General features: G+C 42.2%; 2 protein-coding genes and 1 pseudogene across 4 annotated transcripts in view; all 3 read right to left on the reverse strand.

The window, feature by feature from the left end:
- The window catches only part of LOC116250092 (protein transport protein Sec24-like At4g32640), a 191,305-nt gene that overhangs the window by 92,161 nt on the left and 77,262 nt on the right, over window positions 1–21,882 (reverse strand). The gene's annotated exons all lie outside the window — the stretch shown is intronic.
- Window positions 583–6,331, reverse strand: LOC126409943 (uncharacterized). The gene is made up of 2 exons (XM_050077000.1): window positions 5,102–6,331; window positions 583–1,228 (listed from the first exon to the last, which is right to left on the reverse strand). The coding sequence occupies exons 1-2, from the start codon at window positions 5,531–5,533 to the stop codon at window positions 1,166–1,168; spliced, it is 495 nt and encodes a 164-aa protein (XP_049932957.1). The 5' UTR covers window positions 5,534–6,331; the 3' UTR covers window positions 583–1,165.
- On the reverse strand, window positions 9,763–11,898 carry LOC116249999 (uncharacterized; annotated as a pseudogene).

Raw genomic sequence — 21,882 nt, forward strand, 5'->3', positions numbered from 1 at the left:
TCTTCCTTTAGCATGGTAGCAAGCAAGAAATTTGTAACTTGACCAAATAATATTTGTTTATTCCAGCAACTTCCTCACCCCTTTAGCAGCGTAAGCTTATTTGTCCATAAAAAGATAAACTAACCTAACCTAACCTAATGAGAACTTTGGAGAACACATGACACAAATGGATGTGTTTAGAATTCCAGAACTCCAAATGAGGTTGGGATAATAGTCACAAACATTGATCCTGGTGAGGCTAAGTCTTATGATATGAAGGATACCCAATTCTCCTTAGATGATTCTAGGAACTCTTCAGAACCAGTACACAAACAATCATTTTCAGTAAGAAGTCCAAAATTCCGAATGAGGCTGTGTCCACAATCACAAACAATGGTCTAAACTGATGCAACATATCAGGACTTGATATTTTTCTAATAGATCTAGTAAAACATGTCACTAAAGCTTTAAAACTACGGAAAAAATAAGTAGGGAAAAAATGGAAATGTTATTTATTAACGAATAGCAAATAAATGAAATTTTCACAATAATATTCTAATAATGTCGAGATACTATAAGAGATACTAAATTTCATGTATTTTCAATATCTTGCGAGACTTTAACATTTGTGCTTTCTAATATCTCATGATTTACAACTTACAGTTAACATTACTATATGATTATATGAACAACAATAAGACCAACTTGTCTGCGCCAATGCAACACTAGGTTGCTACAGGTGCAAGAAAGGACACAAAGGGTTAAGAGACCGACCAGATATAACTGTCACCTTATTTGAGTAATAGGCTATGCTGCTAAACGCATTAGGCAGAGCCTAGGGATTGAGTAAAACATAGAACCAAGGCACTTGCGCCAAAACAAATAAAACAAAAATAAAACGCAACATTAGATTTTATATACAGTCACATATATAGACACATCATAATACTCATATATACTCAATTTTTTTTCGTGAGTCCTTTTGACATGGGCCCTAACCTATCCACAAGCTTCAAAGCCCCAGCAACCTAGCGACGGCCACCAAGCTCTCCCCAGGTCACGTGCTTGTCAGCTGTTGGAGAAATTTGTCTGCACATCAAATTTGTGGCCGCATTCACTCTACTCGAATCAACGTCCTGTGTCAAGCAAGGCCAACAATAACAATGTGCATCTATGGTGATATGTCCTACTGCCTTGCAGCACGCAAGCTGATCCCATGCACCAACTGCCTCACCTTTGACTTCAGGTCCTGAGTGTCAAAAGAATCCGTCAATGTTTTCTTGCAGCACGGCCTCACTCAACCCAGCACAGTTGGGAAGGATAGGATTTCACTCATCCCATCAATAAACCCCATCCCAAAAATAGTAATGTTGCAGCAACCATTAGTAACCCCACCCCACCCCCCACCTTTCCATTCTGTCTTGGGACATGTGTTGAAGTATCTTTCATGAGTAGGCTGCTACTGCAATGACCCAGAAACTGCTGCCACATACCACACGACCCCATCATCCCACTGCTTACCACACATCTCTTGGGCTCCCTCAACCTAAACCAAGGTTTTGGTGTTCGCTCAGATCAGTAACCCTCTAGGATCATAATTCTCAGTCCGAACCTGGATCCACCTAAAACTTGGACTGAGTACCCAAACTTATTTGAATATCCAACCTGCAAAAACTTGGTTAAGCCAAGTTGGAAGGCCATGACCCTGGCCAAGACAATGTGTCATGGAATGGAGTTCATCAGTTTTTCCTTGGAGGGCCCAAGATCCTGCTTAAGCAGGTCTACCACTGGTAAGGCCCACATCATCAGGTGTCCCAAGTGAAGTTCAAGACATTTTGCATAAAAACAGCTAGCTAGGTGAATGACCAAGCTTTGGGGACCTAGCTGCTAAGCAAGCCTTTGACAACAGAGCCAGTAGGGTATTGAATCAAAGACATTCAAATTGGGTCATACCGAAGACAAAAATTAGAGTGAATTTTTACATGTAATTAGGTTTAGAGTCTTTAGACATTTAACATCTTCAAATGGAATTATAGAGAAGACAAAAATAGATCTAATTTTTACAATTAATTAGGTTAGACATGTAACATCAAGTTCAGTACCAAAAACAATTTTTCTCATTGAATTTGACCAAGTGGATTTGGAATCAAATCAAATATTAGACTATAAGCAATAAAAGCAGACCATCAACTTCATAACACAATGGCACATGAACCCTGTTGTATGGAATGCAAAACTGCAAATTACACCCACCAAGCTCAAAAGCATCTAAACTAATGGCTCTGAACCATGATACCAGAAGCATACATAATCAAATGTTCCTTAAGCTAGAAAACAGATGGTCTAAGTCACAAGGATATGCCAAAAATGGTGACGCACCCGAGTCAACGCGGATGCGGCCCGACAATACACCCAACTTGGTTTGACCGAGTCGGGTGTGGCTGGCAGCGCCCAACTTTTTTTTTTTTTCTTCTCCATCTTTTTCCTCTTCCTTTTTTCCTCTCCCTCTCCTTCCCCTTTTCCCTTTGTTTCTCTCTCTTTCCCTCTTTCCTCTGGATATGTTTCGCATGATTTATTTACCATTTTAGTAAATTCAATTACTTTATAGCATGGTATAAGATTTAAATATTTGGTAGCACAAAATCCACAGCCATGAATTCATAGATATGGGGCAATTCAAATGGTTGATTATGTAGTTTCGCTTGCATAATGACATACCCTCATAAATTGTGGTGCAGTACAAAAATAGTTAAGCGTGTTAAGCACATGCATCATTGTGCATTTGGGCAATACAACCAGATTTTGTTTACAGCAAAAAAGTAACGAAAATTAGGCACCCATTATAGAAAGTCCATTCAACTCTTTTCATTTTGCATCTTTGCTATCAAATGACAGCTTGAAACATCAGATGGAAAATGCTTTTACCCTGAGTAACATGCAAGTCAATTGCAGTAACTGCACCTGCCCACTCAGGTGCAATCAAACCCTATAGAATTAAGTTACTAAAAAAAAGGTTTATCCTTCTAGCTTTAGGGCTCAATTTCTTGCTCCCAAAATCACCAGAAGCTTCATTTTCATAAGTCCCTTCTCCCTCTCCATCTCTTTTTGTGTTTGGGTTTCCATGACTAACCAGCAACAGCAAGAAGACATCTGGCAGCAACAACCATCCATTTCCATCTCTTTCTCTCCCTCTCTCTCTATCTCAGTTCCCTCCAATGAATTTGATGAAGACCAATCACCGAGAGGCGAGTAAGCCTGGGTACCGGGCCGGGCTGCCTCCGTGTACCCGGTACCCTGCCCGGTCTGGCCCGGGCTCGGGCCGGGAAAACGGGCTATCGGGCCCGGTTGTGCAGCCCGGGTCGGCCCGGCCCGTAAATAATTTATAAAAAATATTTGTTATTATTTTTTAAACTTAATAATGTGTATTTTATAATTGAAATATATTTTATATTATTAAAAATAATTATTTTATAATTAAAAATAATTTTTTATTATCAGGCCCGGGCCGGGCCCGATGCCCACCCCTAGAGGCGAGTAGCAATGACTTTGACAAAAAACCCCTTCTCTTCTGACAGCTAGTGGGTGGTGGTGACACCTCTCTCGCTCTCAATTTCCTCTCCCAAATTCATCGACAACTTCAACCAGCAGCTATCAGCTTCCTCTATGCCTTTTTTTGGGTGACCATCAGCCTCCCTGTCTCATCACTTCCAGCAATGGCCGATGGTGAAAGAGTCCAGCCTCCCTGTCTCATCACTTCCAGTTCCAGCAATGGCGATGGTGAAAGAGTCCTCTTTATGGTGTTTCTCTCCACGCACCATGACCTCACACCTTACAGCTTACGTTAATTATGACTTTCCTGTTTGCTACTGTTATAATCTGTTTTATTGAATTGTTGTTATTTTTTTAGTTTTATTTTAGACTCTGGTTTAACCTGTCTTAGTGTCTTATAATCTGTTACTAATCTGATGTTGACTTATTTTATAATACTTTACTTTTATTAATACACTCTGCTTTATAAGTATAACCTGTCTTAGTGTCTTAAAATCTGTTTTAATCTGTTCTTATTTTACTTCTAATTTGTGTGCTGTGAACTAGCTTTAGCTGACATATATAATCCATCCTACTTTATTCTGTAATCTATTTTGTATGTAACGATCTGATTTAATCTGTTTCACTTTTATTATATAATCCGGTTTATCACCTGCCTTGGTCTTTTATAATTGGTTTTTATGTTAATTTTAATCTGTTTGTAGTGAACCTATTTTAGTGAACATGGACAATTCTTTTTCAGTGAAATATTGATAGATTGATACTATGACAGCTTGATAGTTGTAAATTGTTAGGTTTGTTGTTTGTGAACTATATATGCACACACACACACACACATATATATATAAGAACCCAAGTTTTTCAGAAAACCGCTGCAGACAACACCATGCACCCATGTGGCATAGCTTCTGCCCTGTTGGGTTACCAGCAAAACAGCATTTCCAATCAAGTAATTTCTTACGCGATCCATGAACTGTGTAATATACGTCTTCTTTAAGGTCACACAAAAGCAGTTCAACTTGCGAAGAAAACTCCCAGTTTTTCCCCCAACCGCTTAATTTGTTATACGTCTAAGTAAGAAATCACATTTGTTAAAGAGTATAACACTATAAATGAACGAAAATTCCCTGAATTGAAGGCATTGACAGTAACTGACTACAAACACAACATGGATCAAGCAACAAGACTCCACAAAAACGATGAATCGAAACAGGAACATCCCAAAAAAATAGATACAATCACATCCAAACCTTATGGCTCTTTGGCAAGTACCTCTAGATGATAAATAATCGTTTCTAAAGCATGGCATTCTAAGAACCTTTGATTGTGTTTTCTCAGATGGACTCCAATCAATTCAACATCTTACTTGAAAGAGAGGCAACCATATATACCAACAAACAGCGTAAGAATGGAGAAGGCCATAAATACAAGACAAAGAAAAAGAAAGAGGGTTCATCGCCAAAAAAAAAAAAAGCATGATTAGAAAATATAAAAACTTTTCAAAAGAACTTCGAAGTGATTCACCGGCATAAACAAGTGAATTACACAGGTGTTCACAATTCAATTTTCTTACTTGTGGAGTCTGAGCGAGCTGACTCGGCCATGGTTGGGAGCCGTACGGTAAGGACGTGGGTGGTGGTGGCGGATGCATGACTTGACTACCACCTACAAATGGCGGAGGAGGCTGTTGCATGGGAGGTGGCATAGGTTGGCTGCTACCCATAAATGGTGCTGCAGGTGCCTGCATCAACGGGGGTACGCTCTGAGTAGCTCCCAAGAACGGAGGTGCAGGCGGCCGCATAGTGGGTGAACAAGATTGGCCACCGCTGAATGGCGCTGGGGCTGCTTGCATCGGTGGGGCAACTGAAGCATGACTAGCGCCCACGAACGGCGTCGCCTGGGGCTGCATCATTGGACCCGGTACTCCTTGGCTGCCACCTAAAAATGGGGCGCGAGACTGTTGAACCTGCGGCAGGATGCCGGGAACGTTCTGACTATCAGCCATCGGACGTACGCCGGGTGGCGGCGGAGGCCCACGCGCCAAACCAGGCGGACCCTGCACGGTAGGAGGAAATCGAGATCCAGGAGGCACAAACGCTGCTGGTCCGTTACTTATAGCCGTCGGACCGCTTGACGGCGGCGAAGCGGAGAACGGGCCGGCCTAGACGCGGCCGGAGGAGGCGGCTGAGCGAACCCCATCGGTCGACCAGGCCCAATATTCCCGTCACAAACGGCGGAGGCGACACGCCCCGAAGAGGAGGAGCGTACGTAGGTGCGTCCGTGCGAGCGATGGGCATTGGGGAGGATCCGGCGCCGGCAAAGGGCGCAGGACGAGTAACCGGCGCGTTAGGACGAGTAACCGGCGCGTTAGGGCGAGTCACGTACAGGTTCTGAATACCCGCAGCTAGAGCGTCGGGTGGCCCCTGAGGATGGCCGGGGTAGCCAGGTCTAGGTGCCGATGACGCCATAAACGGCCGATCCTGTCGAAATACCGTCGCGGACGCGCGCGATTTGTCGATAAACCAAGGATCGTCGCCCCCCGATCTAGACGAGGCCGGGGTCGTCGGAGATCAACCTCGGAACCGCAAGAAAGAAAGAAAGAGAATGAGGTGATCGGATCTGAGATATCTGATAGAGAAAGAAAAGTGGAGCGCAATTAATAGATTCGTAAGAAGACGGAAGGGAAGAAGAAGAAGGGAGAGAAGAAAGAACGAAGAACGGTCTCTATCGCTTTCTCTTCCCTTCTTCCGAACGAACGCGGGCTATGCGTAATTGAGAAACGCAAGGGTGCTGCAATTAGTAAAATCTAAAATGTATGCTAACGCGCACACGCTCACCCCTCTCTCTCTCCTCCGTTTTCTTTTTTCGCCTCCTTTTCTTTTTGTTCGCTAAATCTGGCACCTCATCGTCCATCTAAGCCGATTTCTTGGTTTCTTGTTTTAAAACATAATTTTTTATTTACGACTCAGTAACTATCAGCTTTTCACTTTTTATGGAGCAAACATAATTTTTTATGTACGACTCAGTCAGCTTTTAACTTATTATGGAGCATTGCATAGCTGGTAAAACTGATTCATATGAACTACTCACATCACCAGTTGGTTCATATGAACAACTCACATCACCAGTTCAATTCCTATTGGCGCCGTGCTCTATCAGTTGAGTGGGGCGCATTTATTAAATTGACCGCGCACTGTCTTCTCTTCTCGTATAAGTACCGAAAAAAATAGTCCTACTTAACTCCGTTTGTTAGATGTATACAGGCCAATTTGTTCAAGACTTTAACATTGTGTTATATATTTAAAGTGCATTTGAGAACCACATGTGCTCCAACGGAATCAAAATTAAGAGACCCAACTTTTGATTAATCCAAAAATGAGCTCTTAGCTTTTGAAAGTTTGCATTTCACCACTTCAGCTTATGAAATAATTTACAAGGAAACAACTCCATGACAAGAGGGTGTTGCATGTTCATACCCAAACATGCAGTCGTGTGTTTGGTGGAGATGCAAAATATCTAATTCCCATATTGCTTATGAACAAAAAAGAAGCTGCCCAAAAAATGCCCTCAAACCCTATTACATTGCATGGTTTGGCATAATGTTTCGTGGACATAGACCTATCTTGGCAGAAAAGTTGATTTGATTGTATTTGGACCATTTGAATGAGGCAGTTGTGGAGCCACATATAGGCTGGTGTGGGCAACTAGTGCCTCAGTTTTCCTTCAGATTTACATTAAGGTCTTGTAATATTTACTTTTGTTATATATGTAAATGCTCATTCAGATATAAAAGTTTGTAAAATAGTGACTTCTCAAAAAGTTTTGTTGTCTCCGCCACTGAGCGGGGCCATGTTAATCTCTCTACATCGTTTCGATTTTATTGGATTCTCCAAATAGACAAATTGATTGCATTGGAAAGTTGACATGTATTAGTGAATAAGATGATAGAGCCTAAAGAAAAAGACAGGCCAATTCATCAAATCATTGGACACAACAAAAGAAGCCACAAAGAAAGAGAGAAAAAAAAAATTATAGTTGGAAGTAATGCTGAATAAATAAACTGGCAAACAAATTGACTGGAGTCACTATCAAGTAAGAACCGCTTTATGTCATCATGTTTGTTCAAAGACAATATGCTTATGCTCAAAAACCATGCTTTGTAGTGTCGTATTGTTCTTTCATGTTCAAAAGTTCGTATCAGCAGCCTCATAGTTGGATATATTAAACAAACATTTGAACTTGTAAAATTGTTATGGAAGCAACAATGCCAAAAAAAAAAAACAGAAAAACAAATTGGTGAAAATCACTATCAAGCAACGACCTCTTTATGTTGTCATGTTTTGTCCAAAAAATCGAATGTTTATACTAAAAAACCATGTTTCATAGTGTCATATTGTTATTGCATGTTCAAAAGTTGGTCTCAACAGTCTCATAGTTAAACATATTACGCAAACATTTGAACCTATCCAAATATTTGCTGGTTTATGAGAACAAGAAAAAAGGTGTCATGAACTGTTAACGTACAACAATTCATTTAATCGAACAAATTGTTTGGTATCATTTGTGTTATTATTTCGCTACATCATTTTATGCATAGTTCGATTCATGTGCTAAAAATAGTTATCATATACATGAATTGGCTATCATGAGAACATGTAGCTTACATGTTCACCGCATCAAAGCATTTTGTCCAAGTTTTGCTTTGAAGTGTGAAGCGGACATGTTTAGCAACATTAGCAATATGTTTCAAACTGTTCTTGATGACATATAAATGAAATATCTCATGAGATGATTTTTATTTTTATTAAGGCATTGTATAAAGAGCATTCCTCCTCTCCTTGAGAAATAAAACAGCAGGCAGCGAACAGCCTTTTGCCCTGTCTGTTTCTTGTGCTCTGTTCTTTCGTTTGCACTCTGAAATTTTACATAGTATCAGAGCAAACTACTGCTGGTGAAAGTTCGTCTGCCCCAAATACTCCTGTTATCACACCACCACCATTGTCCTCAACATCAGAAATGCTGGCTGATCTGGTTAGTCCATATTTCTTGCACCAATCAGACAATCCAGGTGCGTTATTGGTTTCTCAACCTTTGTCTGGTGACAACTACACGTGAGATTTGTCGATGGCTCAATCTTCGAACCAGCTGTTTCATCACCGTAATATATTTTTTGGAAACGTTGCAATAATATGGTGTTATCATGGATTATAAATGCTCGTTCTAAAGAAATTGCCACTAGTGTGATCTACGCTCATGTGGTTTGGAAGGATCTGCATGATTGATACACTCAAGGCACAGCCACACAAAAATTTCATGTTAAAACTGCAATAAACAGGCATCTATAAGAGATCGGATCTGTTGTAACATACTTTACTAAAACTCAAGGGGCTTTGGGAGGAACTGTCTTCATATGAACCTCTGCCCATTTGTACCTGTGGTGCCATAAAAAAGTTTAGCAATCAACAAGACGAGGAAAAGGTGATGCAGGTTTTAGTGAACCACCATGAATCGTATTAATAAGAAGTCAGATATTGTTAATGGATCCTTTCCCCTCCATTGGAGAGGTGTATTCTCTTATTTTACAAGAAGAAAAACAGAGAGAAGTAAAACTGCTTCCCTCAATAGAGAACGCTAGTGTGCTCTCTAGCAATTGCTATCCAACGCCAATCTTAAGTAAAATGATACGGAAATCAGTGCTATTCGTGATTAATTTTACGAGTGACTTATTATAACGATCCTGTTAACTGCCGAAAACCGAATTTGCGTAGATTAATGGCATTACACTGTGGAGATCTGATTTCTGCAGCTTGACGCCTTCCAATGGCAGAGGTGCCAACAGAGCTCCAACCACTTGCTTTGCTTGGAACTTTAACCAATTAAATTTGGGCAAAAACGAAGATTTAGCAAAGTTTCGAAAGCATTCGCCCTGGAGCGGTATTTCTGGCTTCCGCCGGCAAAATTCACGAGTTCATTGTTTTCTCAGAAGGACAGCACAGAGAGGATATTCTAGAAATCCAGAAATTGCTTGGCAGAACATTTGGTATGGCCTTCATTTTGCCATTTACGCTGGCAAGACGTTGCTGTATCGCTTTTCATCATCTGCATGGCTAATTTTAATACAAATTTATTTCATTATTGAATCAAATTATCACACGAAGTAGTCGATTATATATCACACAATAAGGAGCGTAAGTTGCACCTTTTCATTTCAAGTTCCAAATTAAACAAGTTGCAACTAAAAATCCTGGTATCATCCAAGTAATGAAACAATAAAAGAGGCTCTGCATAATGTTATCCAGGTAAGCAAACAACGATACATAGCACCCCCTTGGACAAATACTCATACATACCAGCCCGAATAAATAATCTAAGATTTCCACAGCGTGAATAAAATCATTTCCAACCATAAAAGTAGGCCTTAGTGATATTCTAGTAAAGCTCTTATATAAGACAGCTGGGCTATCCACATTTAAATGCTAAAAGGAAAGCCAATTATGCGTCAAGCAAAGTCTCGCTCATGTTTTAAGTTAACTCTTCCATCAGCCCCTGAAATTTCCAAAATAGGACGCACGTTAGGAGATGATATACACCCCCGTTTCCAGTACGTGTATAGAAGCATAAAATTCAAAAAGCCACATAAGCTGCACTTATGATTCCTAGATTACCTGGGAAATAAATTGTTCGGCATCTGTACGCTTCATCAAATGCACCGAGTTGTTAGTCAGTGATGGATGCTACCTGGTCACCAAGCAAGACATCACCAATATCACAACGGACACGGACCAGTATCGATGGATCATTAGGCGGGATCATGTCCTGTTAAAGACAGTATAAACATTTTTGAATGAGAGAGAAAAGAGAGAAAGAGAGAGAGAGAGAGGGAGACAGAGACAGAGACAGAGACCACTGTCAAATCCAGATCTATTTCTGACATATAAACCTCCAAAGCAGCACAGTGATTCTTGAAATACTCCTCTTCTGAGTAGTTAAGCTTTGATTGAATCTCTTCAGGAGGTATAGTCCCAATTTTCCATCTCAGGCTCCGTATTATTTCTGCCCGGTTGTACCTAGATGATATCCACAAGAGTGAGAGAAAGATGAGCAAGAAAGGATGTGCATGAGGGCCCCCATTTTCCGCAAGCATACGGAAACGATAAAAAGTGGGTCAGTTACATGTAGGCCATAAGACAACGCTTGTTTCTTATCAGGGAAAGGTGGTGAATTACAGCACCGAAATGATCAGAATTTCTAGTTGTTTGTATGTCTAATCCATCATCCTGAATTTTCCTGTGAAAAATAAACAAATAAATTAGCATCTAGTCCAAGGTAAATCTCAATAGTGCAGCTACTGAAGATAGAAATATGAAGGAAAACATACAGCTAAGTCGCAACAATTCCATACAAACAAGAAAAGATGCACAACCACAGTACTAGTAAATCCAAACTGTGACATAGTGAACAAAGCTAACCAAATTTCTCACATTCATATATTCAAGTCCTTACAAGTTTTTTTCTTTAATTGCAGAAACAATCTTGGAATAAGAATTATCAAATATTTCAAGAGTACAGCCACCTACATAGAACTGAAAACTACGAGAGTAATGATCATACCTCATCAAAGACTGAAGATGCAAGTGGTGCTCATCACATTTTCTGAAAACTTGTTCAAAGATATCATTCTGAGATTGAAAGAAAAAAAAAGGAAAGAAAGTTGAATCTCATTGACCTAGAAAATTGAATTAAAGTAATACCTGAAATCAATGTTATATGTATCGTACGATACGGACGTGTATCGTACGATACGTATCGTCTGTATCAAGCGTAACGATACGTTACGCTATTAATTTGCGATACGGGTGCGTATCGCCCATATCGTGCGATACAGGATCAAAACTAAAAAGGGACCCGACGGCCCCTTCTTTGCGTATTTTTTTAAAGCCGACGCTCCTCTCTCTCTCTTCTCTTCTTTCTAAACATTGCAAGAGACGTGGGAGGGAGAGTTGCATTAAGATTTGCCTGTGAAGAAGCTTTATTTCTCGTTGTGGGAAGCCTCGGAACGGTGGGAAGCTTGGAGGAAGAGGGTTTTTTGGTTTCTTACACCAAGAAGGTAAGAAATAACTCATTTTTTCCATTGAATCGTTCATTTCTCTTATTACCTACATTTATTTGTATGTTTTTACTTGTTTTGTAAAGATATAATGTTGGATCCTGCATGGCACTGGTGTACAAGGGTGAATCCCAAAGATAGGTTAAGAGTTAAGTGCAATTATTGTAAGCAAATCATATCAGGAGGGATCTCTCACTTTAAAAACCATATAGCTCGTACACACAGCGATATGGCTGCTTGCTCTGGCTCCCAAGAGAACCCATTGCCAGCGTATGTAAATCACCAGTGTATGGAGCTTCTTAATGCAGTGAAAGCAAATAGGATTGAAAAGGAAATGCAAGATGCAGAGGAAGGACATGGGGACCCACATGATGAGGAAGAAGGTGAAGGTGAAGATGTTGACCTTGAATAAGAAGATGTTGGTGTCAGTTTGGGAACAGACAAAGGGGAAGACATCATGCATGGAGGTGGTTCTTCTGCAACTGCAACCAAAAAAAGAAGAGGTGCAAGTGCAAGTTCAGTTTCACAAGGATGTGGCAAGAGTCATGGTCGTACTGGTGGTGGTAGAGTACCTACTATGAGGTCGAGTAATATGTTTGGTTCGATCAAGAATTTTTTTCCCAATTATACTGCTACTGGTGCTCAACCTGAGATTCGTATAGCCATGCAATCAAAAGATGTTGTTGAAGTAGCAGATGAAACCATAGGAAGGTGGTTCTATGATGCATGAATAGAACGTTGGTAAACTTTCTTGTATATTGCCCCCTTGGTACTATGTTCTTAAAATTTGTTGATTTGTCTGATACTCCTAAGACTGCTGATGTTTTGTTTGAGGTTTTTGATAAAGTTATACAAGAAGTTGGGCCTGAAAATGTTGTGCAATTTATCACTGATAATGCAACATATTATAAAGCTGTAGGTGAAATGTTAGCAGCATGATATGGGACTTTTTATTGGAGTCCATGTGCTGCTCATTGTGTAAATCTTATGCTTCAGGATCTAGGTGAAAGAGATGATATGAAGTTGACAGTTCATAGATGCCAAGAAATCACGAAGTTTATTTATAATCATGCTTATGTCTTGAATTTGATGACGAAATTCACAAATGGGGCTGAATTGATTCGACCTGCACAAACACGGTTTGCTACAAATGTTTTGACTGTGCAGGGTATAGTCAAGCAAAGAACTCCTCTCAGACAGATGTTTTCAAGTGATGATTGGGCTGCATATCCACATGCCTATAAAAGAAAGGCTACGACAGTTGTGGATACCATCTTCGATGCTGACTTTTGGGAATCATGTGTGCAGTTATTGAAGATTTGTGTACCTCTAGTGAAAGTCCTCGGATTAGTTGATAGTGAAGATAGACCTTCTATTGGATATTTATATGAGTCTATGGACAGAGTCAAGGAGGCCATTAGAGATAATATGAAGGGAAAAAAGAAGTTGTACATGCCTATATGGAAGATTATAGATGAAAGGTGGTCTGGACAACTTCATCGCCCACTTCATGCAGCAGCCTACTACCTAAATCCTGCTATTAGATATCTTCCCACTTTTAAGAAGGACAGAGAAGTTGAGTATGGCATGTTGGATTGTATTGACGTATTAGTAAGTGATAGTAAAGAACAAGACGCTATCCATATGTCGATCAACAAATATGATACAACTTCTGGTACCTCTAGTGAAAGTCCTCTCCTTGTTCGTATTTCTACATGGTATCAGAGCCATGAAGTTCCGGCATTAACGTGTTGGAGGAGGCGCCCCGCACTGTTTATCGTCCGACGGAGTCACTGCTCATCGCCGCCGTCCGACGCCAAGACGTCCGCCGTCTGCCGCCGTCCGCCCTCCCGTCGCCCGTCTGTCTGCCGCCGTCCGCCCTCCCGTCGCCCGTCCGACTGCCGCTCGTCCTCCTGCGCTCGGCGAGCGCCTCCAAGCACCGCCCTCTGCTCTTGCGCCGCCAAGGGCTTCTGCGCTGTTCTGCTCCCACTGCCGCCAAGCGCCTCACGCTCCTCCCTTCTGACGACGACGCTGTCTTCCACGCTGCAGTTGCTCCCTGCCCTTGTTGCTCTCGTCGTTGTGTGGGTCTGTAATTATGGCAGCCTCTTCTTCCTCGTCGATGGTCAGTCAAACTGAAATCGGGACTGTGAGACCCGAGAACATTCCTGTGCAGGTTATTACTCTTCGCCTCACAAAGGAGAACTATTTCTCGTGGTCGCCGGCTATGACTATGGGGATTGCTGGCCGTGGTCGGATGGCCTATATCGACGGGAGCAACCCTGAACCAGCAAGAACAAGTGATGTGTGGCACACTTGGTTCCTTGAGGACAATCAAGTAAAAACGTGGATTGTCAACTCTGTCTCTGCTGAGATTCAACCTCTTATCCTTCGGAAGAAGACTGCACGGGACATGTGGGTGGTCCTTGAGCAAATGTATGGCCAGAAGAAGACGGCCATTCGCACTTATCAAGTAATGAAGACTGTTTATAACCTCCGCCAAGGGAACTCTTCTGTTGCAAAATACTATGGGGCTTTGAAAGCCAAGTGGGAAGAACTTGACTATCACTCTGATATTCCGTGGCACTGTCCCCAAGATCAGGCACTTTACATGCCCATAAATGGGAAAACAAAGTGTTCCTCTTTTTAGCTGGCTTAAATGATGAGTTTGAAGGTGTTCGGAGCCAGATTCTGAATTCTGGAGAGGTGTCCAGTATTGAAGATGTATACTCGGTTGTTGAAGCAGAAGAACAGAGAAGGCTGGTCACCAATGAAAGCAAGAGGGATCTTGGTCTCTCTCATGAGAGATCAGCCCTTGTGAGCCGTGGACCTGGAGGCTTGGCTAGACCCCCTCGCCGATGCACACACTGCAAGAAGACGGGTCACACCGTCGATTACTGTTGGGATCTCTATCCAGACAAGAAAGGAAATAGAGGGAGGTCTTCTAGTGGGAAAACACCTGGGCCTGAGGTGCCCAAATCCAGTGGGGAAAAACTTTCTATTTCGGCTGATCAGCTTCGTGAACTAAAGGCTTATTTGGGCAGGATCGATGTCAACAAGATCGAGACCTCAGAGGAAACTACAGCTAATCATGCTCTTGCAGTTATTGGCAATAAAGGTAACTCTTCTGTGGGGGAATGGATTGTCGATAGTGGTGCTACTCATCACATGACAGGTAATCCAAAATTGTTTCATGAGTATAAGTTGTCCTCGTGAAGGGAACGTGTTTCTCTTGCAGATGGTTCCTCTACCTGTGTGGCAGGCGAAGGCACTCTGTCGCTGTTAGACAAATTTCATGTGCAGGGCGCATTACATGTCCCCCAGTTTCCTTTAAATCTCTTGTCAGTCAGTAGACTTACTAAAGAATTGAATTGTGAACTTATTTTCTCTGCCGATCGCTGTGTTTTGCAGGACTTGGTGACAGGGAAGAGGATTGGGATTGGTTTAGCTTCTGATGGATTATATCGTCTTCCCATACGTGTGGCTACTGCTCTGTTGACAGCGATCCGCAAGACAGATAAGAGAAGAGAAGATTGTCTTCAGTCCTTTATGTACTGGGATGAACGTTTTGGGCATTTACCTTTTGGGATTTTGAAACATTTGTTTCCAGACTTGTGTTCCTCCTTTGATTTGTCTTCCATTTCTTGTGATGTTTGTCAGTTTGCCAAACATGTGAGGGCGTCGTACCCTCTTTCTACTAGTTGTGTTAATGAAGCTTTTTCCCTGATTCACTCTGAAGTATGGGGACCTTCGGGAATTCATACCCGTCAAGGTTTTCAATATTTTATCACTTTCATTGATGATTTCTCTCGTGCTACATTTGTGTACTTGTTAAAAGACCACAGTGAGGTTCCTCGTATCATCGAGACATTCATTCTTGTGCATACCCAATATGGTGCGAATGTTAAAACTTTCCGGTCCGATAATGCCCGTGAATACATGTGTCAGTCTGTTGAGGAGTTTCTTAGACAAAAGGGGATTGTTCATGAGACATCTTGTAGTTACACCCCCCCTCAAAATGGGGTAGCTGAAAGGAAAAATCGTCAACTTCTTAATGTCACCAGGGCTCTTTTGTTTCAGAGAAATCTTCCTAAACACTATTGGGGTGATGCAGTTCTTACTAGTGCCTATCTTATTAACCGCATGCCCAGACGTGTTTTGAATGGTAGGACTCCCCACTCGTTACTTCCTGGCAGTCGTCCACCGTTCCTACTTCCTCCTCGTGTTTTTGGTTGTGTATGTTTTATCCATGATCACAGTCCAAATGTCAAGAAACTTGATCCTAGATCTATCAAAGGTGTCTTTGTTGGATACTCTCCTACGCAAAAAGGATACAAATGTATTGATCCTATTACTGGTCGAGTTTATGTTACGAGGGATGTTACCTTCTTGGAACATGCCTCTTACTTTGGTGAGAATCCTCTTCAGGGGGAGCAGTCTGTGGGCAGAGAAGCAGAGACAGGAACTTCAGTTTACAGATTTTTTGGACTACAAGAAAGCAGAATCGCTTACTACTGTTGATGTGCCTGAGAAGGAGGAAAGGTGTGACACTAGCATTGAGAAGGAAGGCCCTCGGTTGTTTGGACAGTTCTACTCTAGACGAGGTACTCGGACAGAGATGATGACTTGTGATGCTAGATCTACTTCAAATCCCAATGCCACTCCTTCTCTGGATGAACCAAGTCCTATCGTGGAGACTGTGGAGACTCATGATGAGGTTGAAAAGAAGAATGAAGATCTTCCCATTGTCCTGAGAAAGGGTGTCAGGTCATGTACTCAACACCCCATTGGTAATTTTGTATCTTATTCCAGACTTGGAAAAGATTACAAGTGTTTTGTTTCTACTCTTTCTTTGGCTGTGATCCCCAGGACTGTTGCTGAAGCTCAAAGTGACTCCAAGTGGGTTGATGCAATGAAATAAGAAATAGATGCCCTGAGAAGAAATATGACATGGGAAGTGGTGAAGATTCCTGAAGCCGCTCACCTAGTTGGATCCAAATGGGTGTATACCATCAAGTACAAACCAGATGGGAGTGTTGAAAGATATAAAGCTCGACTTGTGGCCAAGGGATTTAGCCAGAAATATGGAATTGATTACTTGAAGACCTTTGCGCCTGTTGCGAAAATGAAGACAGTCAGAGTTGTTATATCCCTAGCTGTGATGAAGGAGTGGAAGATGTACCAACTAGATGTTAGGAATGCCTTCCTCAATGGTGACCTCGAAGAAGAAATATATATGCATATGCCTCTAAGATATGAAGAACCAGAGAAATGTTGTAAGCTGAAAAAGGCCTTATATGGCCTCAAGCAGTCACCCAGAGCATGGTACGAACGACTGAGACGAGTAATGCAACATCATGGGTACAAACAAGGGAATGGAGACCACACTCTATTCGTGAAGAAAAAGGAGGGAAGAGTCACTCTTTTACTTGTCTATGTGGATGACATGATTGTCACAGGCAATGATGAGGAGGAGATTATCAAGTTAAAAGGGTTACTGGCTACGGAATTTGATCTCAAGGATCTTGGCAAGCTGAGGTATTTTCTTGGTATTGAGATTGCTAGATCGAGTACTGGTCTTGTGCTAAACCAAAGGAAATACACATTAGATCTGTTGGAAGATACTGGTAAGTTGGGGTGTAGGCCTGCTTCTACCCCACTTGACATCGGGCACAAGTTGAGTCTTAGGGATGGAGAGCTGCTCCTTGAAGAAGCTAAGGGAAGATATCAACGTCTGGTTGGGAAGTTGATTTACCTTACCCTCACGAGACCTGATATCACTTTCGCGGTCAATGTATTGAGTCAATTCATGCATGCTCCTACTGATGCACATCTGAAGGCTGTGGACAGAGTATTATGTTACTTGAAGAGAAATCCTGGTAAGGGACTCTTGTATGTAAAACAAGAGACTGTAGAGGTCGAGGGGTATTCGGATGCAGACTGGGCAGGATGTGCTGACACCAGACGATCTACTACAGGGTACTGTGTCTTACCTGAGAGGAAACCTTGCAGTATGAAGGAGCAAGAGACAGGATGTTTGTTCTTGATTTAGTGAAGAGGCAGAATATAGAGCCGTTGCGATGGGAGTGTCAGAGTTACTATGGTTGAAAATATTGTTGACTGATATTGGCATAAAGATTGAAGGACGTATGAAGATGTACTATGATAACAAGTCTGCAATCAATCTAGCCAACAACCCTGTTCTACACGACAGAACCAAGCATGTTGAGATTGATCGTCACTTTATTTGTGAAAGAATTGATGCCAAAGAGTTGATCCTTCCTTACATGAAGTTTGAAGACCAAACCGTTGATGTTCTGACGAAGGCTCTATCCTCGACTTCTTTCGAGAGAAATGTATCCAAGTTGGGCATGTTTGATATGTATGCTCAACTTGAGGGGGAGTGTTGACGGATATTGGTGTACGGGTCCAGGTCCAGACCCGATCCAGTATGTCCTAATTAGGGCATACTTATACCATTGTAACCCTAATATTCAATGTGAATGAAATATTAAGAGAGAGAGTGTCTGGCTGCTAGTGGGCACCAGTTCCTCCTCATTCGTGGTTTTTTTCCTCTTGTTGAGGGTTTTTCCACGTTACATCTTGTTCCTCGTTTTCTTTTCTCTGTGTTCGTGTTTCTACAACCTTCAACATCAACTCCAGAGAAGAGAATCAATCTAGGTTATATTCTTCAAAATGGACCAGCTATGCCATCAGAAGGAACAAAGCTTCAAGAGATGAGCAGGATACATTTCAAGGAAACAGAATGCTTGTCCAAATTCGAAGCTTTTCAGAAGCTGCACTTAGTGCCTTTATATAAATGCGCATACATCCACAAAGCATAACCCACATTTCGATGACAACAACAACAAAGCATACATTTATGTATAAGCACTCCACAACACCAACTAAAGCTTAAAAGGAAGTTCTCTCCAAAGAATAATACACGCATCCTCTTACACAATACACCATGCTACATGCTTGATGCAAATGATCTAGAAGAGAAAAAAAGTCATTTTACCCAACCTTTAGCCCCTAAGCCCGACAATTCTCCCTACATAAATAGCACATAAAAAATTGAAAAGAATATCTTCAAAAAATCTTTTTCCCTAACGACAAGCAAGGTCTGACAGCAGAAAAGAGGACCCTTTTGCAGGGAAAACCATGTACAGAGAATGACCAATAAAAGTTTTCTTATGGTATGCCAAACACCCCTTTAAGGTTATTGGCCAACTAGAACTTTTGTTTCAAGCAAGCAAACCACCAAGGAAAAAAAAATTGTTGATTGCAACAAACTTTTCCTTCACACAAATAAAAAACAATAAAGATGTAAATCATCATTACACTAGCCAGCTGCAGATAAAACCTTATTCAAGAAGAGACTTGCAAAATATAGGCATTGTGCTCCAAAATGACAAGAAAATAAAAAATAACCTTGGGAGGCTTAAAAGGATAGTCAGGTGGAAAATGAATTGTAACTAAAAACACGCCTCCAGCATAAGGGCTATCAGGAGGTCCCATAATTGTCGCTTGCCAATGGAACATATCTTCAGCCACAGGACCTGCAGGCATTTGATAGAACATGTTAATATTTGATAGAACATGTTAATCATCCGTATATTTTACACCAACTCCCAATGATCATAAAAATTCAATTATGCAAGTGCCAGAACAAGAATCGAACACATAACCATGTAAGAGTGCAAAACTGCAAATTAAACAAAAGACAGAAAAATTTGCTTTCAGGCAGAGGACAGCCTAAATCCCCTGAATACTACACATACCATCAAATTACTTTTAAAATAAAAAGAGGAAAACAGCAGCAACCAAAAGAATGAAATATGAAGACTGTTGAAGTATGTTAGATGGGTGATGGGTCTCGGGACCGGGTCCGGATCCGTATCCGATCCAACTTGTAGCCCTTGTTGGGCATTATTTAAGTCGTGTAACCCTAATCCTTATGGTGTGAATGAAAGACTAAGGAGAGAGAGAGTCTGGCGGCTAGTGGGCACCGGCTCCTCCTCATTCGTGGTTTTTTCCCTCTTGTTGAGGGTTTTCCACGTTACATCGTGATCGTTGTTTCTCTTTCTCTTCTTGTTCGTGTTTCTACATGGTATCAGAGCCGACGAGTTTGGAAAATTTTTAGGGTTTGTGAAGTTCCAACCCTAATATCTCTCACCGCTACCATCGCCACCACTGCAGTCACCGCCGCCGCTGCCGCTGCCACTGCCGCCGCCGCTGCCGCCGCCGTTGCTGCAGCAGCCACCTTCGCCGCTGTACCCAATACCACCGTCGCTGTTTCCGCCGCCGCCGGTGTCACCCTTTGCGCCATCGCCATCGCAGCCACTCTTGCGGCGTCGCTCTTGCGCCGTCGCTCTTGTGTTGTTGACCGTCGCCGTCACCGTTGTCCCTTGCGCCACTGCCTTTTGCGCTGTAGTCTTGCTTCCCGGAGAAGAAAGAAGATATGCGTGCTTAGGCGCTTCCTAGGCTTGCCTCCCCCTATTCACGTCACTTCCTAGGGGTCTTTTGCAAATCCGGTGAAGTGCATCCACCTCTTACCTGCAATATATTGCTTGGTTGATCTTTGATTCCATCTTCTTGTTTTTGTTTGGCGCCCACCGTGCAAGAAGAGGTGGCTGGTCCGTGACTTGGTAGAGGACGTAAAGGAGGAGAGGAGCGTAACTTGAGGATTGCCTCAACGTCCGCCGGCGCTCCGGCGATCGCATCCCCCTTTCCTTACAAAAGACCGGGGTTAAATTGGTCTTACGGGTGAAGGCTTTCCTCGTCTCCAAGTTGATTTCCTATTCACTTCTATACCTTGATACTTGTTGGGTTTTGCCTCTTGGATCTTGATTCCAGCAAGGAGAACGTGTGGCGCAACCTCTACCCGTGGGAGATTGCAGACCGAGAGAAAGAAGGCACCGCTTCCGTCGAGCGACATCGACGATCGTTTCCCCCAATCGACATTCTGTTCACTCTTGGGGCTGATTGGGAATCCGGTGAAGATATTACCTCTCTCTTTATCGTTCGTTTCTAGATAGAACTTGATTTTTCTCTCGTTCTTGTGATTCTATCCAAGGATATTACTGCCCGTTGGTGCTCTCTGTTGTCATCGGTGCCTCTCTTGTTGTATCGCTGCTCGTGCCTCCTGTTGGACTATCTGTGATTATGGCAGCTTCTTCATCTATAGACGTTATGGCGGATTGCCGTATGGGAGAGTGGATCATTGATAGTGGCGCTACTCACCACATGACCGGCGATCCTAAGGTCTTTCATGGGTATAAGCTTTCATCAGGAAAGGATCGTGTTTCCCTTGCCGATGGTTCATCTATCTCTGTGGCTGGAAAAGGGAGTCTCCCACTTTTGAACAAGTTCTTAGTCCACAATGCTCTACATGTTCCTCATATTCCCTTGAATCTCTTGTCGGTTAGCAAGATCACGAAGGAGTTAAATTGCGAACTTATATTTTCCGCTGATCGCTGTGTTATGCAGGACTTGGTGACAGGGAAGAGGATTGGGATTGGCCTAGCTTCTGACGGGCTCTATCGTTTACCTATGCGTGCTGCTCAGGCTCTCATGACGGCAGTCAGCCAAGCCACGAAGAATAGAGAGGACTCCCTTCAGTTGCTTCTACGGTGGCATGAGCGCCTTGGACACTTGCCTTTTGGCCTTCTTAGACAGTTGTTTCCTGATATATGTTCCAGGTTAGATATGACTATGGTGTCTTGTGATGTCTGTCACCTGGCCAAACATGTTAGGGCTTCATACCCATTGTCTAGCCATCGGTCTAATGAGGTATTTGCCATGATTCATTCTGATGTGTGGGGGCCTGCAGGGATTCCTTCTTGTCATGGTTTTCAATATTTTATCACCTTTATAGATGATTATTCTCGTAACACTATTGTCTACTTGCTGAAAGTCCGTAGTGAAGTTCCTACTGTCATAGAGACTTTCATTGCCTATGTGGAAACTCAATATGGAGCATCTGTTAAGACATTTCGATCTGACAATGCTCGAGAGTATATGTGCCAGTCTGTTGATAGCTTCTTTCGAAAAAAGGGAATTGTTCATGAGACTTCCTGTAGTTATACCCCTCCTCAAAATGGAGTTGCTGAATGAAAAAATCGTCAGTTATTGAATATGACTCGGGCTCTTTTTTTTCAACGTCATGTTCCAAAAAAGTATTGGGGGGATGCTGTGCTGACCAGTGCGTATCTTATAAACCGGTTGCCTAGTCGTGTGTTGAATGA

This window comes from Nymphaea colorata, chromosome 3, assembly GCF_008831285.2.
Source record: "Nymphaea colorata isolate Beijing-Zhang1983 chromosome 3, ASM883128v2, whole genome shotgun sequence".
NCBI lineage: Eukaryota > Viridiplantae > Streptophyta > Magnoliopsida > Nymphaeales > Nymphaeaceae > Nymphaea > Nymphaea colorata.